Source organism: Bos javanicus, chromosome 11 (genome assembly GCF_032452875.1).
Source record: "Bos javanicus breed banteng chromosome 11, ARS-OSU_banteng_1.0, whole genome shotgun sequence".
In the NCBI taxonomy this organism is placed as follows: Eukaryota; Metazoa; Chordata; class Mammalia; order Artiodactyla; family Bovidae; genus Bos; species Bos javanicus.
The window spans coordinates 48880890-48898347 of record NC_083878.1 but is presented as its reverse complement, the minus strand read 5'-3'; the positions used below and the strand labels follow the sequence as shown (position 1 = coordinate 48898347).

Sequence of the window (17458 nt, the reverse complement as noted above, 5' to 3'; positions counted from 1 at the left end):
ATTTGTGTAAAAGTGAGCGGGGTGACTCATTTGTGTAAAAATGAGTAAGTGAGTGGGATGCACCCATTTGTGTAAAGAGGGGTAAGTGAGTGGGATGCAACCATTTGTGTAAAAAACTGAAGGTGTGGGGAGGGAAATACACACACAGAGTATCTGTTACATACACAGGACTGGTGATACCAGTCATCCTTAAGTGGAAAGAGGAAGTGTGGGCAGCAGAGATTCAGATCGGTTTCGAATCTTGTGAAGGCAGTTATTACCTATTCCTTTCTTCAGCCCTCAGTAAAGATATTATATTGAGTGTATTAATAATTCCCTTATTTTGATTAGAAAAGAAAAAAAGGGGGGAATTTCCTAGCAGTCCAGTGGTTAGGACTTGAAGCTTCCAATGCAGGGGATCAGAGGAACTAAGATCCCGTAAGTCATGCAGCATGGACAAAAAAAAAAAAAGGGAAAGAAGAAAAGGTTAATAGCAGGTTCAGTGTCTACAGCACTGATTTTGCTGCACTGTAATTCCTGGCTGTGAGTCTGTCCCATCCACATTGTATGGGGTTCTGGTCCTAGGTCTATCTCCCACTTGGCCAGTACCCAGCACAGGGCCAGGCATGTGGAAGCCTTGATAATTATGGTGACTGCAGCCATGAAATTAAAAGATGCTTACTCCTTGGAAGGAAAGTTATGACCAACCTAGATAGCATATTCAAAAGCAGAGACATTACTTTGCCAACAAAGGTCCGTCTAGTCAAGGCTATGGTTTTTCCTGTGGTCATGTATGGATGTGAGAGTTGGACTGTGAAGAAGGCTGAGCGCCGAAGAATTGATGCTTTTGAACTGTGGTGTTGGAGAAGACTTTTGAGAGTCCCTTGGACTACAAGGAGATCCAACCAGTCCATTCTGAAGGAGATTAGCCCTGGGATTTCTTTGGAAGGAATGATGCTAAAGCTTAAACTCCAATACTTTGGCCACCTCATGCGAAGAGTTGACTCATTGGAAAAGACTCTGATGCTGGGAGGGATTGGGGGCAGGAGGAGAAGGGGACGACAGAGGATGAGATGGCTGGATGGCATCACGGACTCGATGGACGTGAGTCTGAGTGAACTCCGGGAGTTGGTGATGGACAGGGAGGCCTGGTGTGCTGTGATTCATGGGGTCGCAAAGAGTCGGACACGACCGAGCGACTGAACTGAACTGATGATAAAAGGAGATGTTTATTAATATACACTTTCTTTTCTACCCATCTCCTTCCCAAATTAGTAAAATGAGGTGAGAGACTAGATTTCAGGGTTGGATTTCTACCCAGAGACATGAAAAAAAAAGGGTAATTTACCACCTGGTTTTGCTGGTATCAAATAAAACCAACAAGATCCCCCCTTTAACAATTCTTTCTCTTATTAATGACTTCCCAGGTGCCTCAGTGGTAAAGAATCTTCCTGCAGGCAGGAGCCCTGGGTTCAATTCCTGGGTTGGGAAGATCCCCTGGAAAAGGGAATGGCAACCCACTCCAGTACTCTTGCCAGGAAAATCCCAAGGACAGAGGAGCCTGAAGGGCTACAGTCCATGGGTTTGCAAAGAGTCAGTCACATGACTGAATGCGCATGCTCACACTCACGTCTCTTATTAGGATGGAAGAGTAACCTGGCTGGAATACTTCTCATGCTTTTTAGTGTTTAATGTTAAATGTTATTCAAATGCCTGTAGGGAATTTTAATTAACCGCATTTTTAGACTCACTGGAAATGGCGAAGGGGAAGCCCTCTTTTGTTGGACAGCAGTGGGAAGGGCTGTGACCTGGAAGTTGCAGGGCCTGGAGACCCCTAGGCCAGCACTGCACTGCCACCAAGGACGACCTGATGCAGGCACCTGGGGCACACGTGCTCTGAACCCTGACTCAGACATGCCTTTAAATGACCATGACCAAGTGTGGCCAAGGGGCTCTCACTGAATTTTTCTCCCAGTTCTGCCCAAATCAGAGGCATCTTGTGGCCCGAGGCCCCAGTCTTACTTGAGGATGTCTTTTAGCAATAAGTTGGGTCTTCGCATCTTGTTCTGAGCTCTGGTGTACCATTGCAGGGAGGGCCGTGAGCAATCCCTTCTCAGCTTCACGCGGCTGTGGTCACTTGGCATTGCTGTGAAGAGAGGAGAGGGAGGAGGAGGGGAAGAGGCAAGTAATTTTGGTAGATGATGCTTTTAAAGAAACTTTTTTCGCAGGGGTGGGGTTGGGAGGCACATTGTGTGGCTTGCAGAATTTTAGTTCCCTGACCAGGGATTGAACCTGGGGCCTCAGCAGTGAAAGCACAGAGTCCTAACCACTGGACCACCAGGAATTCCCTAAGGAGCCTTGATGTTGTACGGCCGTACCATGTAATACTACTCAGCCAGAAAGAGGAGTGACGGATTGATAGACACAGTAACTGGACGAATCTCGAGCTGAGCCAACACTAAAAGGTACGCACTATAGGATTCGATTTACATAATGTTCTTGAAATGACAAAATTACAGAAATGTAAACGGATCAGTAGTGGTCAGGAGTACGGGAAGGAAAGGTGGAAGTGGCTGTGGGAAGGCAACATGAGGGGTCCATGTGGGGATAGAAATATTCTGTTTCTTGACTATATGCCTGCCAATATCCCAGCTTCAATAGCCTACAGTTTTGCTGCCGTTAGGGGGAAGGGCTTCCCAGGTGGCTCTCTGGTAAAGAATATGCCTGCCAATGCAGGGGATGCAGGAGACGTGGGTCTGATTCCTGGATTGGGAAGATCTCCAGGAGTAGCAAGTGGCAACACGCTCCAATCCATTCTTGCTTGGGAAATCCCATGGACAGAGGAGCCTGGAGGGCTACCGTCCATAGGGTCAGAAAGAGTTGGACACGACTGAGCACACACAGACACACACCACTACGGGGGAAAGGAGTAATCTGAGTTATATCTCACAACTGCATGTGACTCTACAACTATCCCCAAATTAGGTCTAATTTTTTTTTTTTTTTGAGCCTTTACCTTTTAGAGATACATATGGAACTATTTACAGACAAACAGGAGACCTGAAAACCGCTTCAAAAAACAGGAAGGGGATAAGTGTGTGTGGGAATAGCTGAAACAAGATGAACCTTAAATTGCTATTGAATCTAGGCAATGGGTACACAGGGTTCACTGTACAATTCTCAATGATATTTGAAATTTTCTACCATAAAAATTTAAAAAGAAAGTGTACATAAAAAAGAAAAGGAATGTACACAGAGGAAGAGGGTTACACTAAGGAAAAAAGAAAACATGCTAATTTTAAAAGAAGTTTTTCTTTAAAAAATATATATGTTCTCAGGCACATAATTTTTTGAATTAATTTTATTCTCAGATTCTCAATTTTTAAGTAATATTCTAATGGGTATTGTAGTAGACATCAAAACATCTCCCCCCATATCAGTTTCCCGCCTCCTCTCAGTTGAACAGAACTCTGGATTTTTAGCTGGGCACATGGCCTCCCAGAATAAAGACTACATTTCCCAGCCTCCCTAGGGGCTCAGTACAGTCTCATGGCTAAGTTCTAGTCAGTGGGAAACAAGCAGAAGTGACTTGTACAACTTGAGGGTGCATCTCTTGGTGTACTCCCCTCTCTCTTTTATCCCTCTTCCTGATGGCTGAAATACTGACACCTGATGAGCCGCTCTGGACCACACAGCACATCACCCAAGAGATGGAGGAGCAATGAAAGAGAAGAGACCTGGGTCTTTGGACCACCCCTACGGACAGAGCCACCAATCCACCTTGGACCACCTGTCTCTGGACTCTTGCATGACAGAAATAAACTTCTGTCTCATTTAAGCAACTGTTACTTAAATCTCAACTAGTACAGGCACCTATAGCATTATGGTATGTTTATATATTAATTTAGGAAATCATATCTTTACTATACTTAGTCTTGTAGCAGGAAGAAGTAACATCTCATTATTCATTTCCCCCATTAGTGTTGTGACATTTTCTTTGAAAAAAACTTCTGAAACTGACATTCAAGTACTTGATGTTTTGCTACCATTAACACTCTCCCCAATTCTAACCGTGCAGCACTAGAATGTAAGAATTTTCATAGACCTGCTTCACTCCATTTGAATATTTAAAAAAAAAAAAACATGCCAAGGGCTTCATGAGCAAACTTCTGCTGAAGAATCTATTGAATTCTTTTTAAAGGAGAAATGAGATCAACTGAGACCGTGAAAGGTTTTCAACCACCATAACTCTGTGATTACTTGGACACACAGTCAGCCAAGCAGAGGGTCCCAAGGGGCTGCTTATGATCAAGACATTTATAAAGTGGAAGTTTCTATGATGCCTGTGTTTTTATGACCAGAATGACACTTCACGCCTGAGTGGACCCCTCGAGAACAAAGCAGACAGCGCTATTAGAATCTGGATTCTGCCCTTGCCTTTGGCTGGCACCCTGGACAGGGCTGTGGGCTCTGGCCTCTACTCTCCCACTCCTCTTTCTCATCCTCTCTGCAACTGAGACTGAAACCTGCAAACTGCATTCCCAGACTCTCCACTGTGCCACCCGGCTTCCTGCTGAGTTGTGACTGTGGACCATCTAGGTGGAAGCCTGGAAGGCAAGGACCGGGGGCGGCAGCCCTTTCTTTTCCCTGACTCCATGACATAGGAGCAGAAGAGATGGAGTTGCCCAAAGGTAACTCCAGCAGCAGCTGGGGCTGCCAGCAGCCTAGGTTTCTACCCAACAGAGGGGATGGCACCTCTAGTTCTGTGACAAGTACAAGCTTCAGCACAGGGTGACAGTGGCCCCCTGGTCGCTGGCCCCTGCCCTTGCCTTCCAGGCTTCCACCCCAATGGTTGAGGGTTTAGGTAACCTGCATCCTTTAGGCACTCTGGTTTCTGGCCACAGCTTTCCAATCCAACCCCATCAGAAGCCTTTCTTAAATCCTGTCCATGTTCCTTCCTGGGGTCTCTGGACAGGCAGCATCTTCTGGAAGCCCCTTCTGTGCTTGCCCTGTCAGTTTCTGGTCAGGCTCTCTCTCCTGAAAGTGAAAGTGAAGTCGCTCAGTCGTGTCCTACTCTTTGTGACCCCATGGACTGTAGGCTCCTCTGTCCATGGGATTCTCCAGGTAAGAATACTGGAGTGAGTTGCCATTTCCTTCTTCAGGGGATCTTCCCAACCCAGGGTTCGAACCCAGGTCTCCTGCATTGCAGGCAGACGCTTTATCCTCTGAGCCAAATGCCCAGCTTCCTTCATAGGTCTCTCCTCCCCACCGTGACGGCCCAGCTACTCCTTCACTCAGTCTGCAGACCACATTGGGTGCCTTGGAATCACACCTCCATTCCCACCTCTGCAATCATCAACTCCCCCATGCAAGGCACAGGACTCCAGGGTCCCGGTCCCCATTCTCTGCACCATTTTCTCCTTGCAAAAGTGGAAGTGCTACTCACTCAGTCATGTCCGACTCTGCAACCCTGTGGACTGCTGCCCACCAGGCACTTCTGTCCATGGGATTCTCCAGGCAAGAATACTGGAGTGGGTTGCCATTCCCTTCTTCAGTGGATCTTCCTGAATCAGGGATCGAACCTGGATCTTCCACACTGCAGGCAGATTCTTTATTGTCTGAGCCACCAGGGAAGCTCCTTCATCCTTAAACCCTCTCCTTCTCTGTGAAGCTCATTTTAAATACCATAATCACCCCTGGGCACTTCCCTATCTCTGTTTACCATTATGAACTGAAATTTCCTGTGTACATTTTAGGTTTCCTCTACCCTTTTGCCTGGATGACTGAGCTGCAGGGGTAGGACCTGGCACAGAACAGGACCTTAAGAAACATTCCAGGGATATCCCTGGAGGTCCAGTGGTCAAGAATCTGGCTTCCAACAGAGGGGATGCGGGTTTGATCCTTGGTTTGGGAAGTGATACCCCACATGACGTGGAGCAACTAGGCCCATGTGCCACAACTAGAAAACCTGAATGCTGAAATTTGAAAAGCCTGCATGCCACAACAAAGATCCAGCACAGCCAAAAAAGAAAGAAAGAAACATCCCACATGGAATGAATGTGTTATATGCCTATAGTCTGTCATCAAACATGATAAATTCCCCACCACCAAAATGTACTTTCCCAATGATATCTAAGATTCAAACTAAAACTGAATGTGAACAGGAATTATAAGAGCAAAGAGTAAATTGTAATTTCTACTGAACTATCTAACATGCCTGCATGCATCCATCCAAGTCACTTCAGTAGTGTCCAACTCTTTGTGACCCCATGGACTGTAGCCCACCAGTCTCCTCTGTCCATGGGATTCTTCAGGCAAGAATATTGAAGTGAGTTGCCATTTCCTTCTCCAGGGGATCTTCCAACCCAGGGATCGAATCTGTGTCTTTTAGGTCTCCTGCATTGGCAAACAGGTTCTTTACCTTTTAGTAAAGCACCACCTGGGAAGCCCTTCTAACATGCCTCAGTTCAGTTCAATTCAGTTCAGTCGCTCAGTCGTGTCCAACTCTTTGCGACCCCATGAATTGCAGCACACCAGGCCTCCCTGTCCATCACCAACTCCCGGAGTTCACTCAGACTCACGTCCATTGAGTCAGTGATGCCATCCAGCCATCTCATCCTCTGTCGTCCCCTTCTCCTCCTGCCCCCAATCCCTCCCAGCATCAGGGTCTTTTCCAATGAGTCAACTCTTCGCATGAGGTGGCCAAAGTACTGGAGTTTCAGCTTTAGCATCATTCCTTCCAAAGAAATCCCAGGGCTGATCTCCTTCAGAATGGACTGGTTGGATCTCCTTGCAGTCCAAGGGATTCTCAAGAGTCTTCTCCAACACCACAGTTCAGAAGCATCACTTCTTTGGCACTCAGCTTTCTTCACAGTCCAGCTCTCGCATCCATACATGACCACTGGAAAAACCATAGCCTTGACTAGATGGACCTTTGTTGGCAAAGTAATGTCTCTGCTTTTGAATATGCTATCTAGGTTGGTCATAACTTTCCTTCCAAGGAGTAAGCGTCTTTTAATTTCATGGCCTAGCAACAGGTAATTTGTTGGTAACTTGTGGTATAAATCATATGGAACATTCCCCGTGGCTGTTAAAGCCTTGATATATGAAGCAGAATCTGTGACCACAGCCTCTGCTGAGAAGAAGTTAGACACGTGAAATCTCGGAACTCCTCACCACCCCACACTCCTGTTAAAGCCTTGATATATGAAGCAGAATCTGTGACCACAGCCTCTGCTGAGAAGAGGTCAGACATGTGAAATCTCGGAACTGCTCACCACCCCACACTCCTGCTGAATCATGGGATTCATATAAACATTATTTTGAGAAGCTCTCACTTAAAGTATTCAGTGCCTACATTTATTGACACAGAAAGATACTGTAAGAAAAAAAGCTGGTTTGTAAAATCATATGTATATATACGTGTAATCATGTTCTGGGGTATATGCATTCAAACCAGGAGAATTTGATTTCCCATATGAAGTTTCACTTGGGCTGGAATATCTTCTTTCAACTTAGAAGGGACCATTTGGATTCCATGTTCCTCCACACAACAAAAGGAGGGCCAACCTACCCGAGTTGTCTTCACACACTTACAGCTGACATACAGCTAAGTGGGGCTAAGGTGCTCCTTTGGAGAACCCAGGAGTTTATAGTCATGCTCATCTCTATACCATCTGCACTGTGTCCACTCAATTCCTTTGTCTTTAATGTTCTGTTTGGGACTTCCCCGTGATCCAGTGGGTTAATAATTCCACATGTTGTGAGGCAACTAAGTTGTGTGCACCACAACTACTGAGCCCACGTGCCACAACTACTGAAGCCTGTGCACCCTAGAGTGTGTGCAACCAGAAAAGCCACTGCAATGAGAAGCTCATGAACTGCAAGTAGAGAGGAGCCTCTGCTCTCTGCAACTAGAGAAAAGCCTGCGCGTGGCAACAAAGACATATAAATGAATTTCTAAAAATGTTCTCTTTGGCAGAAGATGGCAAGCAATTGAAGGTTCCATTAGAACACTTATCATGAGACAAGTTACTCATAATTTTTTCTTTTGAATAGACATTTCTCTCTTGTCTTCCCCACTAGAATATAGATTCCAAGAGAGTGTGTGTCTTTGCTCACCACTGAGTTCACAGTGCCTAGGATGGTAAGAGGCACATAATAGGCAACTAATACCTATTTACTGAATAAATATTCCATTTCTTACGAGGTTTCAGAGGTGATGGTAGTTTTAGGCATTCCTCCAAGGACGTGGGTTGGCAGGCCACCACCATCTGCCCTGTGGCACTTTCCTGGTTCCCAACTTGTCCATCTCCTTCACGGGCAGCTTCTCCCACTCCTTCCAAGTGCTAAGATCCCAGGACTGATGAATATCTCCCTTCTTTCATTCAGACTGCCAGGGTAAGAGCCTCCACTAATCCCTTCTATGCAGAAAAGACCTGGCTTTCAAAATTACATATTTCCAGTCACATATAAAAATATAATAGCTGCTTCTCAAATGTTTATATATTTGATGAGCAAATCACTCTTATTAAGGCCCCAATGAAGAAACATTAGGGCAAGGTCCAGGCTTTCAGTCCACTTGTAGATCTGGCACTAACGGTTTCAAATTAAGAATTAATCAACCAAAAGATAAGAGTACAACATATGCTGCAAAGCAGTATGTGAAAAATTGTTGATAAACTATACAGGCAATTGCTGTATAGGGCAATTTAGTGCCCTAAAAGAATAGGGCACTAATTTTATTGGGGGCAATAATCCTACACAAGATATCACTAAATCCTAAATCACTAAAACACCTACTTCATTGAACTGCTATCTGCATTTAACCTGATAAATTTAATCTGCTGAAAGTCACACATGGAGAAGTAGGGGGCTGAGAATTCCAACAGTCTTTATCCATGCCCTTCCACATGGGGGTTGCTTAGGGAGGGTAGGTATCGGAATAGGTGGGTAGACCTGTATGTGAAGGGTTTTTTGGGTTTTTGTTTATTTTTTAACAATAAAGGCAGGCTTTCCGGGTGGCTCAGTGGTAAAGAATCTGCCTGCAAGTAGGACATCCAGAAGACACCAGTTTGACCCATGGGTTGGGAAGATCTCCTGGAGAAGGGCATGGCAACCCACTTCAGTATTCTGGCCTGGAGAATCCCATGAACAGAGGAGCCTGGCAAGCTATAGCCCATGGGGTCGCAAGGGGTAGGACATGACTGGAGCGACTGAACACGCACACACAAGCAAGATTATTAAAAACAAAAACTCGAAGCTGACGAAGCAGTAAATAAAAAGGACACGGTTGGTCTGGGAAGATGAGCAGGTACAGCTTAGATATTAACATGGCAGCCAAAAGAGCATGCCCTTCTAGGTGGGAGGTGTCTGAGAAGGACTGTACAGCAGGACAGAAGGAAGCCTCACCAGGCTGCCGGTGGACAGCAGGGCAGGATGCTGGGTGCTTGAGGGGAAGGGTAGCCTGAGGCATATCCGGGTGAGAAAGAAGACAGGACGAGGACAGACATGGATCAAGAAATCACAAAGACCCGCACCGAAAAGACGCAGGCCAAGACCAATTTGGGTCCCAGTTACGGAAAGAAACAGGAATGGAAGTCAACTTTAGTAGTTTAGTGATGATGGCCACAGGACTGGAAAAGGTCAGTTTTCATTTCAATCCCAAAGAAAGTCAATGCCAAAGAATACTCAAACTATTGCACAAGTGCACTCATCTCACACGCTAGTAAAGTAATGCTCAAACTTCTTCAAGCCAGGCTTCAACAGTACGTGAACCGTGAACTTTCAGATGTTCAAGCTGGATTTAGAAAAGGCAGAGGAACCAGAGATCAAATTGCCAACATCCTTTGGATCACTGATAAAGCAAGAGAGTTCCAGAAAAACATCTGTTTCTGCTTTATTGACTATGTCAAAGCCTTTGAATGTGTGGATCACAATAAACTGTGGAAAATTCTTAAAGAGATGGGAATACCAGACCACCTGACCTGACTCCTGAGAAATCGGTATGCAGGTCAGGAAGCAACAATTAGAACTAGACATACAACAGACTGGTTCCAAATCGGGAAAGGACTATGTCAAGGCTGTATACTGTCAGCCTGCTTATTTAACTTATATCCAGAATACATCATGAGAAACACTGGACTGGATGAAGCACAAGCTGGAATCAAGATTTCCAGGAGAAATATCAATAACCTCAGATATGCAGATGACACCACCCTTATGGCAGAAAGCAAAGAACAACTAAAGGGCCTCTTGATGAAAGTGAAAGACGAGAGTGAAAAAGTTGGCTTAAAACTCACCATTCAGAAAACTAAGATCATGGCATCTGGTCCCATCACTTCATGGCAAATAGATGGGGAAACAGTGGAAACAGTGACAGATTTTATTTTGGGGGCTCCAAAATCACTACAGATGGTGACTGCAGCCATGAAATTAAAAAACACTTGCTCCTTGGAAGAAAAGTTATGACCAACCTAGACAGCATATAAAAAGCAGAGACATTACTTTGCTAAAAAGGTCCATCTAGTTAAAGCTATGGCTTTTCTAGTAGTCATGCATGGATGTGAGAGTTAGACTATAAAGAAAGCTGAGTGCCATAGAATTGATGTTTTTGAACTGTGGTGTTAAAGAAGACTCTTGAGAGTCCCTTGGACTGCAAGGAGATCCAACCAGTCCATTCTAAAGGAAATCAGTCCTGAATATTCATTGGAAGGACTGATGCTGAAGCTGAAACTCCAATACTTTGGCCACCTGATTTGAAGAACTGACTCATTTCAAAAGACGCTGATGCTGGGAAAGATTGAAGGTGGGAAGAAGAGACAACAGAGGATAAGACGGTTGGATAGCATCACTGACTCAATGGTCATGAGTTTGAGTGAACTCCTGGAGTTTGTGATGGACAGGGAGGCCTGGTGTGCTGCAGTCCATGGGATTGCAAAGAGTCGGACACAACCGAGCGACTGAACTGAACTGAACTCATGATGATATGAGGAACTTGAGATGATAAATAACTAGAGCAAGACATCCCAGAGGCAGCTGGAAATGCCCACACACCCCGCCCCGCCCGGTGCCCCCAGGCTCCACAGAATACCCACCCTTCCAGCCAGCCTTTCTCAGCAGGTCAGAGAGTGACACCCTGAGCCACAAGATGAAGTCAATTCACGTCTTTCCTGTGAACCTCAACTGGTACAAGTCACACCCATCCACAGGAAAGCAGAGAAGATAATTACTTGAATTGTGCTTGGGGTTTGTGTTTTAGATACTTGATAAAAGAGGACAGGAGGCAAGATAGAAAGCCTGCCCCAGGAGGACACGGCTGCTCTGAAGTGTGAAGAGATTAAACATCCCCTGGTGCCAAGGACAACAAACCCAGCTATAGCAGGAGCGGGGGCAGCTGGCTGAGGAGGGGAGACCCACCCTGTGGGCAGAAGGAGCAAAGCAGAAGTCTGGGGAGCTTGGGGAGCAAGTAAGCTAGGTGCAGCTGAGAAAGTATGGCCGGGGTATGGGCACAGGCAGGAGTTAAGGGCAATACTGTGGGTTTGCTGGACATCCCAGGGCTGGCGCCACATCTCAGCTGCAAGTATTGACAGAGAACACAACCACCCGCTTCTCCATGGATGTGCGCTCTGTCCCCAGGCAATGACTAACGGAGTACAAAAGGCCTGGGATCACTCTGAGCAAGCAATTCAAGCTCCTTGGGGGGACAGCAGAGACCACGATTCCTATTTCAGGCTCTGTTTCTAGGGAACCATGACTCATACAGTAAAGAATCTGCCTGCAGCACAGGATACCAGGGTTTGATCCCTGGGTGGAGAAGATCCCCTTGGAGGAAGACATGGCAACCCACTCCAGTATTCCTGCCTGGAGAATCCCCATGTACAGAGAAGCCTGGAGGGCTATACAGTCCATGAGGTTGCAGAGTCAGACACGACTGAGCAACTAACAGTTTCACTTTCTAGAGAACCTGACCTAAGATAGGCCATTATGTCTGCAGGGTCAGTGTATGGATGATGGCAGATGGTCATGGATGATCACGAGAAGAAACCTTGAAGATTTTATTCGGGTGTGGTGGTAGGGGGTCATGATATGTGCACGAGCATCACTGGGGAGGCAGCAGGGATGTGATGGAGGTGGCGAGCCTGAGGCAGGGCTGGCCTCAGCAGCAGACCTTGTGCCCTGGCCGCCATGCTGGTGGCCAGATGGTCAGGAAGGGCTTCCAGCTGCAGAAGAGATGGGCTTGAGGTAGGTCAGATGCGGTGAGCAGGCAGGATGGAAGAGAACTCGAGTGTCAGGGACATCACAAGAAGGACATGTGAGTCCCCAGGGCCTGTGGGCCATCAGGCTGATGGACTCCATGCTTGGAGCCCTGGGGAGGGATCTGAGCTGGAGTTTCAGCCAAGGCTTTCAGCTAAAAGAGTATATCTTTTTTCTTTTGTTTTTTAGTTGCACCTTGAGGCGTATGGGATCTTAGTTCCCTGACTAGGGATCGAACATGTGCCCCTGCAGTGGAAGCCCACAACCCTAACCACTGAACCCCCAGGGAAGTCCCCGGGGGTGTCTTCTTCTCACAGAATGGGAAGTCCAGGGGCTTCCCAAACAGAGCGGGGCTGGAGCATGGCCTCTCAAAGCCGTTGGTGTTCCTGGCTCCCACCAGTATCTGCTCCAAACTCCAGGCTGGAGGGAGATGAGGGATGAACCAGAGAAGAAGGGAAGGCACCTCCATCAGGGGAGGAAAAACTTCCCTGGAAATCCCTGACAGGCTGCCAGTTCTGTCCCTTTAGCCAGAACTGCCTCATGTGACCACCCCCAGCTGCCAGGAAGGTTCCACATGCTGCTCAGGCTGCTTCCTGCATGGAATGAGAATCCTGCCCGTGAGGAGGGTGGAGACAAGGAATATTTCCGAGTCAGCAGTAGGGCCATCGATGCCTTGATAAGGGCACGGAACTGTTTGGATAAAGGGACAATTAAGGCTGCTCTAAAGAGATTAGATCCTCAAGAGGAAGAACAAAGGGCAGAGCCTTCCAGGGATTGGAGAGAAGAGGAAAATGCTGCTGGAAATCAGACAAGGACACCTTCAGTAAAATCTGTGACTCTGTGTGACAATTTCAAGTCCATAACACTCCAGAAAGTCAAGCATTTAAGAAAGGAGTACAACAGTTCCTAAACAAAATGCATTTTGAATTGCTTTAACCCTGACGGAGGAGCTTGGTAGGCTGCAGTCCATGGGGTTGCTAAGAGTCGGACACGACTGAGTGACTTCACTTTCACTTTTCATTTTCATGCATTGGAGAAGGAAATGGCAACCCACTCCAGTGTTCTTGCCTGAAGAATCCCAGGGACTGTGGAGCCTGGTGGGCTGCCATCTATGGGGTTGCACAGAGTCGAACATGACTGAAGCGACTTAGCAGCAGTAGCAGCAACCTAAAAAAGTAATACAAGTGTCCCCACTAAGCTGACTTAAAACTCAACATTCAAAAAACGAACATCATGGCATCCAGTCCCATCACTTCATCACAAATAGATGGGGAAAAAATGGAAACAGTGACAGACTTTATTTTCTTGGGCTCCAAAATCATTTCAGATGGTGACTGCAGCCATGAAATTAAAAGACCCTTGCTCCATAGAAGAAAAGTTATGACAAATCTAGACAGCATATTTAAAAGCAGGGACATTGCTTTGCTGTCAAAGTTCCATATAGTCAAACCTATAGTTTTTCCAGTAGTCATGTATGGATGTGAGAGCTGGACCATAAAGAAGGCTGAGTGCTGAAGAATTGATGCTTTCGAACTGTAGTGTTGGAGAAGACTCTGGAGAGTCCCTTGGATAGCAAGGAGATCAAACCAGTCAATCTTAAAAGGAAATCAACCCTGAATATTCATTGTAAGGACTGCTGCTGAAGTTGAAGCTCCAATACTTTGGCACCTGATGTGAAGAGTCGACTCATTGGAAAATATCACGATGCTGAGAAACATTGAAGGCAGGAGAAGGGGCTGATAGAGGATGAGACAGTTGGATGGCATCACCAACTCAATGGATATGAGTTTGAGTAAGCTCTGGGAGATGGTGAAGGACAAAGGAAGCCTGGCGTGCTGCAGTCCATGGGGTCACAAAGAGTTGGATGTGACTGAGTGACTGAACAATGACAACCACCACTGTACACACAAAAAGGATGACTTCTAATTTCATCAATGCCTCCAATGTGCTCTGGGGGGAGACTGAGATGAAATGAAGGATTGAGGGACTTCCCTGGTGGTCCGGTGGTTAAGACTCTGCTTTCCACTGCAGGGTGCACAGCCTCCATCTCTAACCTGAGAACTAAGATCCCATATTCTGTGCAGTTTTGCCAAAAAAAAAAAAAAAAATGAGAGAGAAATGAAGGATTGAGACCCCGCTTTGCAGAAACCCAAGGTCCAGGGAAATGACAAGAATGTGACTAAATGGTGTGGGGAAAGTAGTGGGAAGGAGGCTGTTGAGAGGTGTGGTGCCTGACACACAGCACAGACACAGACATGGTGTGGTCTTACCCAAGCCCACCCACGGGCACTGTCACAAAAGCCAGGGGGCTGGGATCCAGAAGCTGAGAAGCAGTAGGTGAGAATGAAGCTCTAAACTAAACTTCCTTCTATCCTGACCCGACTGGGAGGGGAAGCTGTGGGAGGAGGGGTAGGTTAAGTTGGAAAAGCTCAAGAGCACACCAGCCAGTGTCTTCGCTGGGGCTCATGGAGTCTTGGTGACTTGTGCCCCTTGTCCAACCAAGCAGAATGCCATCTTTATACAAGCTAGGAGGCTAATTCCAAACAAGTTTCAGTTGTGGAATTTTTTTTTTTTTAAACAGGAATGCTCATTTTGAACCCTAACATATAACACAGATAAGACACTGAGTTGATCTTTTGCAGAGTTTCTCTGGCTCAGCACTGCTGACATTTGAGGCCAGGTAATTCTTTGCTGTCGGCTTCCCTGGTGGCTCAGTCAGTTAAGAATCTGCCGGCAATGTAGGAGACACGGATTCGATCCTTGGATTGGGAAGATCCCCTGGAAAAGGAAATGGTAACCCACTCCAGTATTCTTGCCTGGGAAATTATGGACAGAGGACAGAGAAGCCTGGTGGGACAGTCCACGGGGTCGAAAGAATCGGACACGACTTAACAACTAAACCACCAATTCTTGCTTTAGGTGGCAGGAGGTTGTCTTGTGCACTGTGGGCTGTTTCATAGCATCCCTGGCCTCTACCCACTAGAAGCTGCTAGCATCTCTGGTCCTCCCCTCTCTCCCAGCTGTGACAATCAAAAGTGTTTCCATTGTCTGCTGACTACCCATTGGGATAAAGTCTCTCTACATATTAAAACCTCAACACTGCTGTATTTGTTATTGTTGTTGTTTGTACTTATTTGTTTTTCGGCTGCTCTGGGTCTTCAGTGCTGCACTCAGGCTTTAGCTAGTTGTGTTGAGTGGGGGCTACTCTCCATTGCCCTGCTCGAGCTTTTCATTGCGGTGGCTTCTCTCGTTGTGGAGCACAGGCTCTAGGCACATGGGCTCCAGTAGTTTCAACATGAGGACTCAGAAGTTGCAGCCCGCAGACTCTAGAGCATGGGCCCAGTAGTTGTGGAGCATGGGCTTAGATGCTCCACATGCATGTGGGATCTTCCTGGACCAGGGATTGAAACTGTGTCCCCTGCACTGGCAGGCAGATTCCTATCCACTGTGCCACCAGGGAAGTCCCAAAACTGCTGTATGTTTGAAGTATTTCAGGTAATGAAGCAATGCAAAATCTGAAGATCAGTATCTAATCGTTTTCTAGATTTGGTTTGGGTTGCATAATCTCAAGAAATCTTAACTCATCAAGGTATGGGGTGCTGTTCTCAGCTGTTTCATGGGACAGGAACCAACTGGCAGGCACAGACAGGCCTGTATTCAGATACCAGCCTGCAGAAGTGGGGTTCACAGGTGTGCGTCGGTTGGTGGGGAAAAGGACTGCTTTCACTCCTGGATCCATGCAACTTAATCATCTCACTGCACTCCCACCAGCAAAGGTGGGAATGGGAAACCTCTGTTTTATGGGACTTTCCTATTTCTGTTGGGTAGGCAGTGGCTCAGTTCTATTTTAGGAATGTGAAACTTAACTCATGAGGTCAAAACCACAACAAACCTGCTGGTGAGAGCATGGATGCTGCAATCATGCTCAATCATCATCCCATATCTTCTAGTCTTCGTTCAATTTAAATGTTCAGTGCCTCCACCCATCTCAGCCTGTGATCCTCCAACCGACCAGTGCAGGAGAACCACTCACTGCTATAACACACACAGATTCCCAGACCTCATCCCCAGACCTTCCTGCCTGGCAGGACCAGGTGAGAATACCAAATGTGCTTTTTAAGCAAGATCCCTCCAGGGTATGAGGATGGGTGCGGCTGTTTGGGAAACTGCTCACCAGCAAGTCTGCACAGCTGTGAATAACAATAGAGTTTAGCCTAAAGAATTTCCAATCTGCCTGCAAACTGTGTAAAAATTATGAGGACCTGTCTTCTAAATAGAAAATAAAAGTGTTGCTCTGTGAATAAGTAGTCTGCATGCGTGTGTGCTCATTCGCTTCAGTCATGTCCAACTCTTTGCAACTCTTTGCAATCCACAGGATTCTCCGGGCAAGAATACTGGAGTGGGTTGCCATGCCATCCTCCAGGGGATCTTCCAGACCCAAAGATCAAACCTGAGTCTCTTATGTCTGCTGCATTGGCAGGTGGGTTCTTTATCACTAGCGCCACCTGGGAAGCCCGAATATGTAGTCTATACACTCGAATTTTGACCACCTACCAAGATGTAAACACTCGCAAGACGATTGAGGTATGCTTTGTAATCTACTTCTAATTAACTGGTATACTTCAATGATGAGAATACATGACGACTATCATTTAATTGCCTGCTTTCTATAGGTTTAAAAGCATTAAAGGAAGTTAAGTCTGAGCCCTTGGACTACATAAACATTTTCCAAAATGAGAACATGCCTGGAAACTTCAGATGTTGTTCCTTCAAGGTTTCACTGAAGTGACAAAGATGTTAAGAAGACAGCAACTCTTGCAGGGACAAATCCATGGCCCTCCTGAACCATCTTTATCCTGGTTTTTATTCAAAAGTTGCCTCCTTGATCACCCTCTGTAGCATTGCATTCCCACCCTAAGCCCATTGATTCACTTTTCTGCTTCATAAACTCATTACAACTCATCCATATTTGCCTACTTTCTGCTTTCCCCACTAAAACATAAGATTCCTAGAGAAGGGACTGTCAATGTTGTTCATTGCTGTAACCTCAGATTCTAAAACAGTGCCTAGCATCACTTTTCACTTTCATGCATTGGAGAAGGAAATGGCAACCCACTCCAGTGTTCTTGCCTGGAGAATCCCAGGGATGGGGGAGCCTGGTAGGTTGCTGTCTATGGGGTCGCACAGAGTCAGACATGACTGAAATGACTTAGCAGCAGCATGT

At 46.3% G+C, this 17458-nt stretch overlaps 1 protein-coding gene and 1 non-coding gene across 4 annotated transcripts in view; both read right to left on the bottom strand.

Annotated features, from left to right (window-relative positions):
* Nucleotides 1–17458, bottom strand: part of ST3GAL5 (ST3 beta-galactoside alpha-2,3-sialyltransferase 5) — a 57656-nt gene that overhangs the window by 24602 nt on the left and 15596 nt on the right. For all 3 annotated transcript variants that reach the window (XM_061432660.1, XM_061432658.1, XM_061432659.1), the window contains exon 2: nt 2002–2125. In XM_061432660.1, coding sequence (XP_061288644.1) covers nt 2002–2125 — 124 coding nt within the window. The remainder of the gene's footprint in view (nt 1–2001; nt 2126–17458) is intronic.
* Nucleotides 2251–2323, bottom strand: TRNAE-UUC (transfer RNA glutamic acid (anticodon UUC)). The gene has a single exon. It is a non-coding gene; the product is annotated as a tRNA-Glu (tRNA).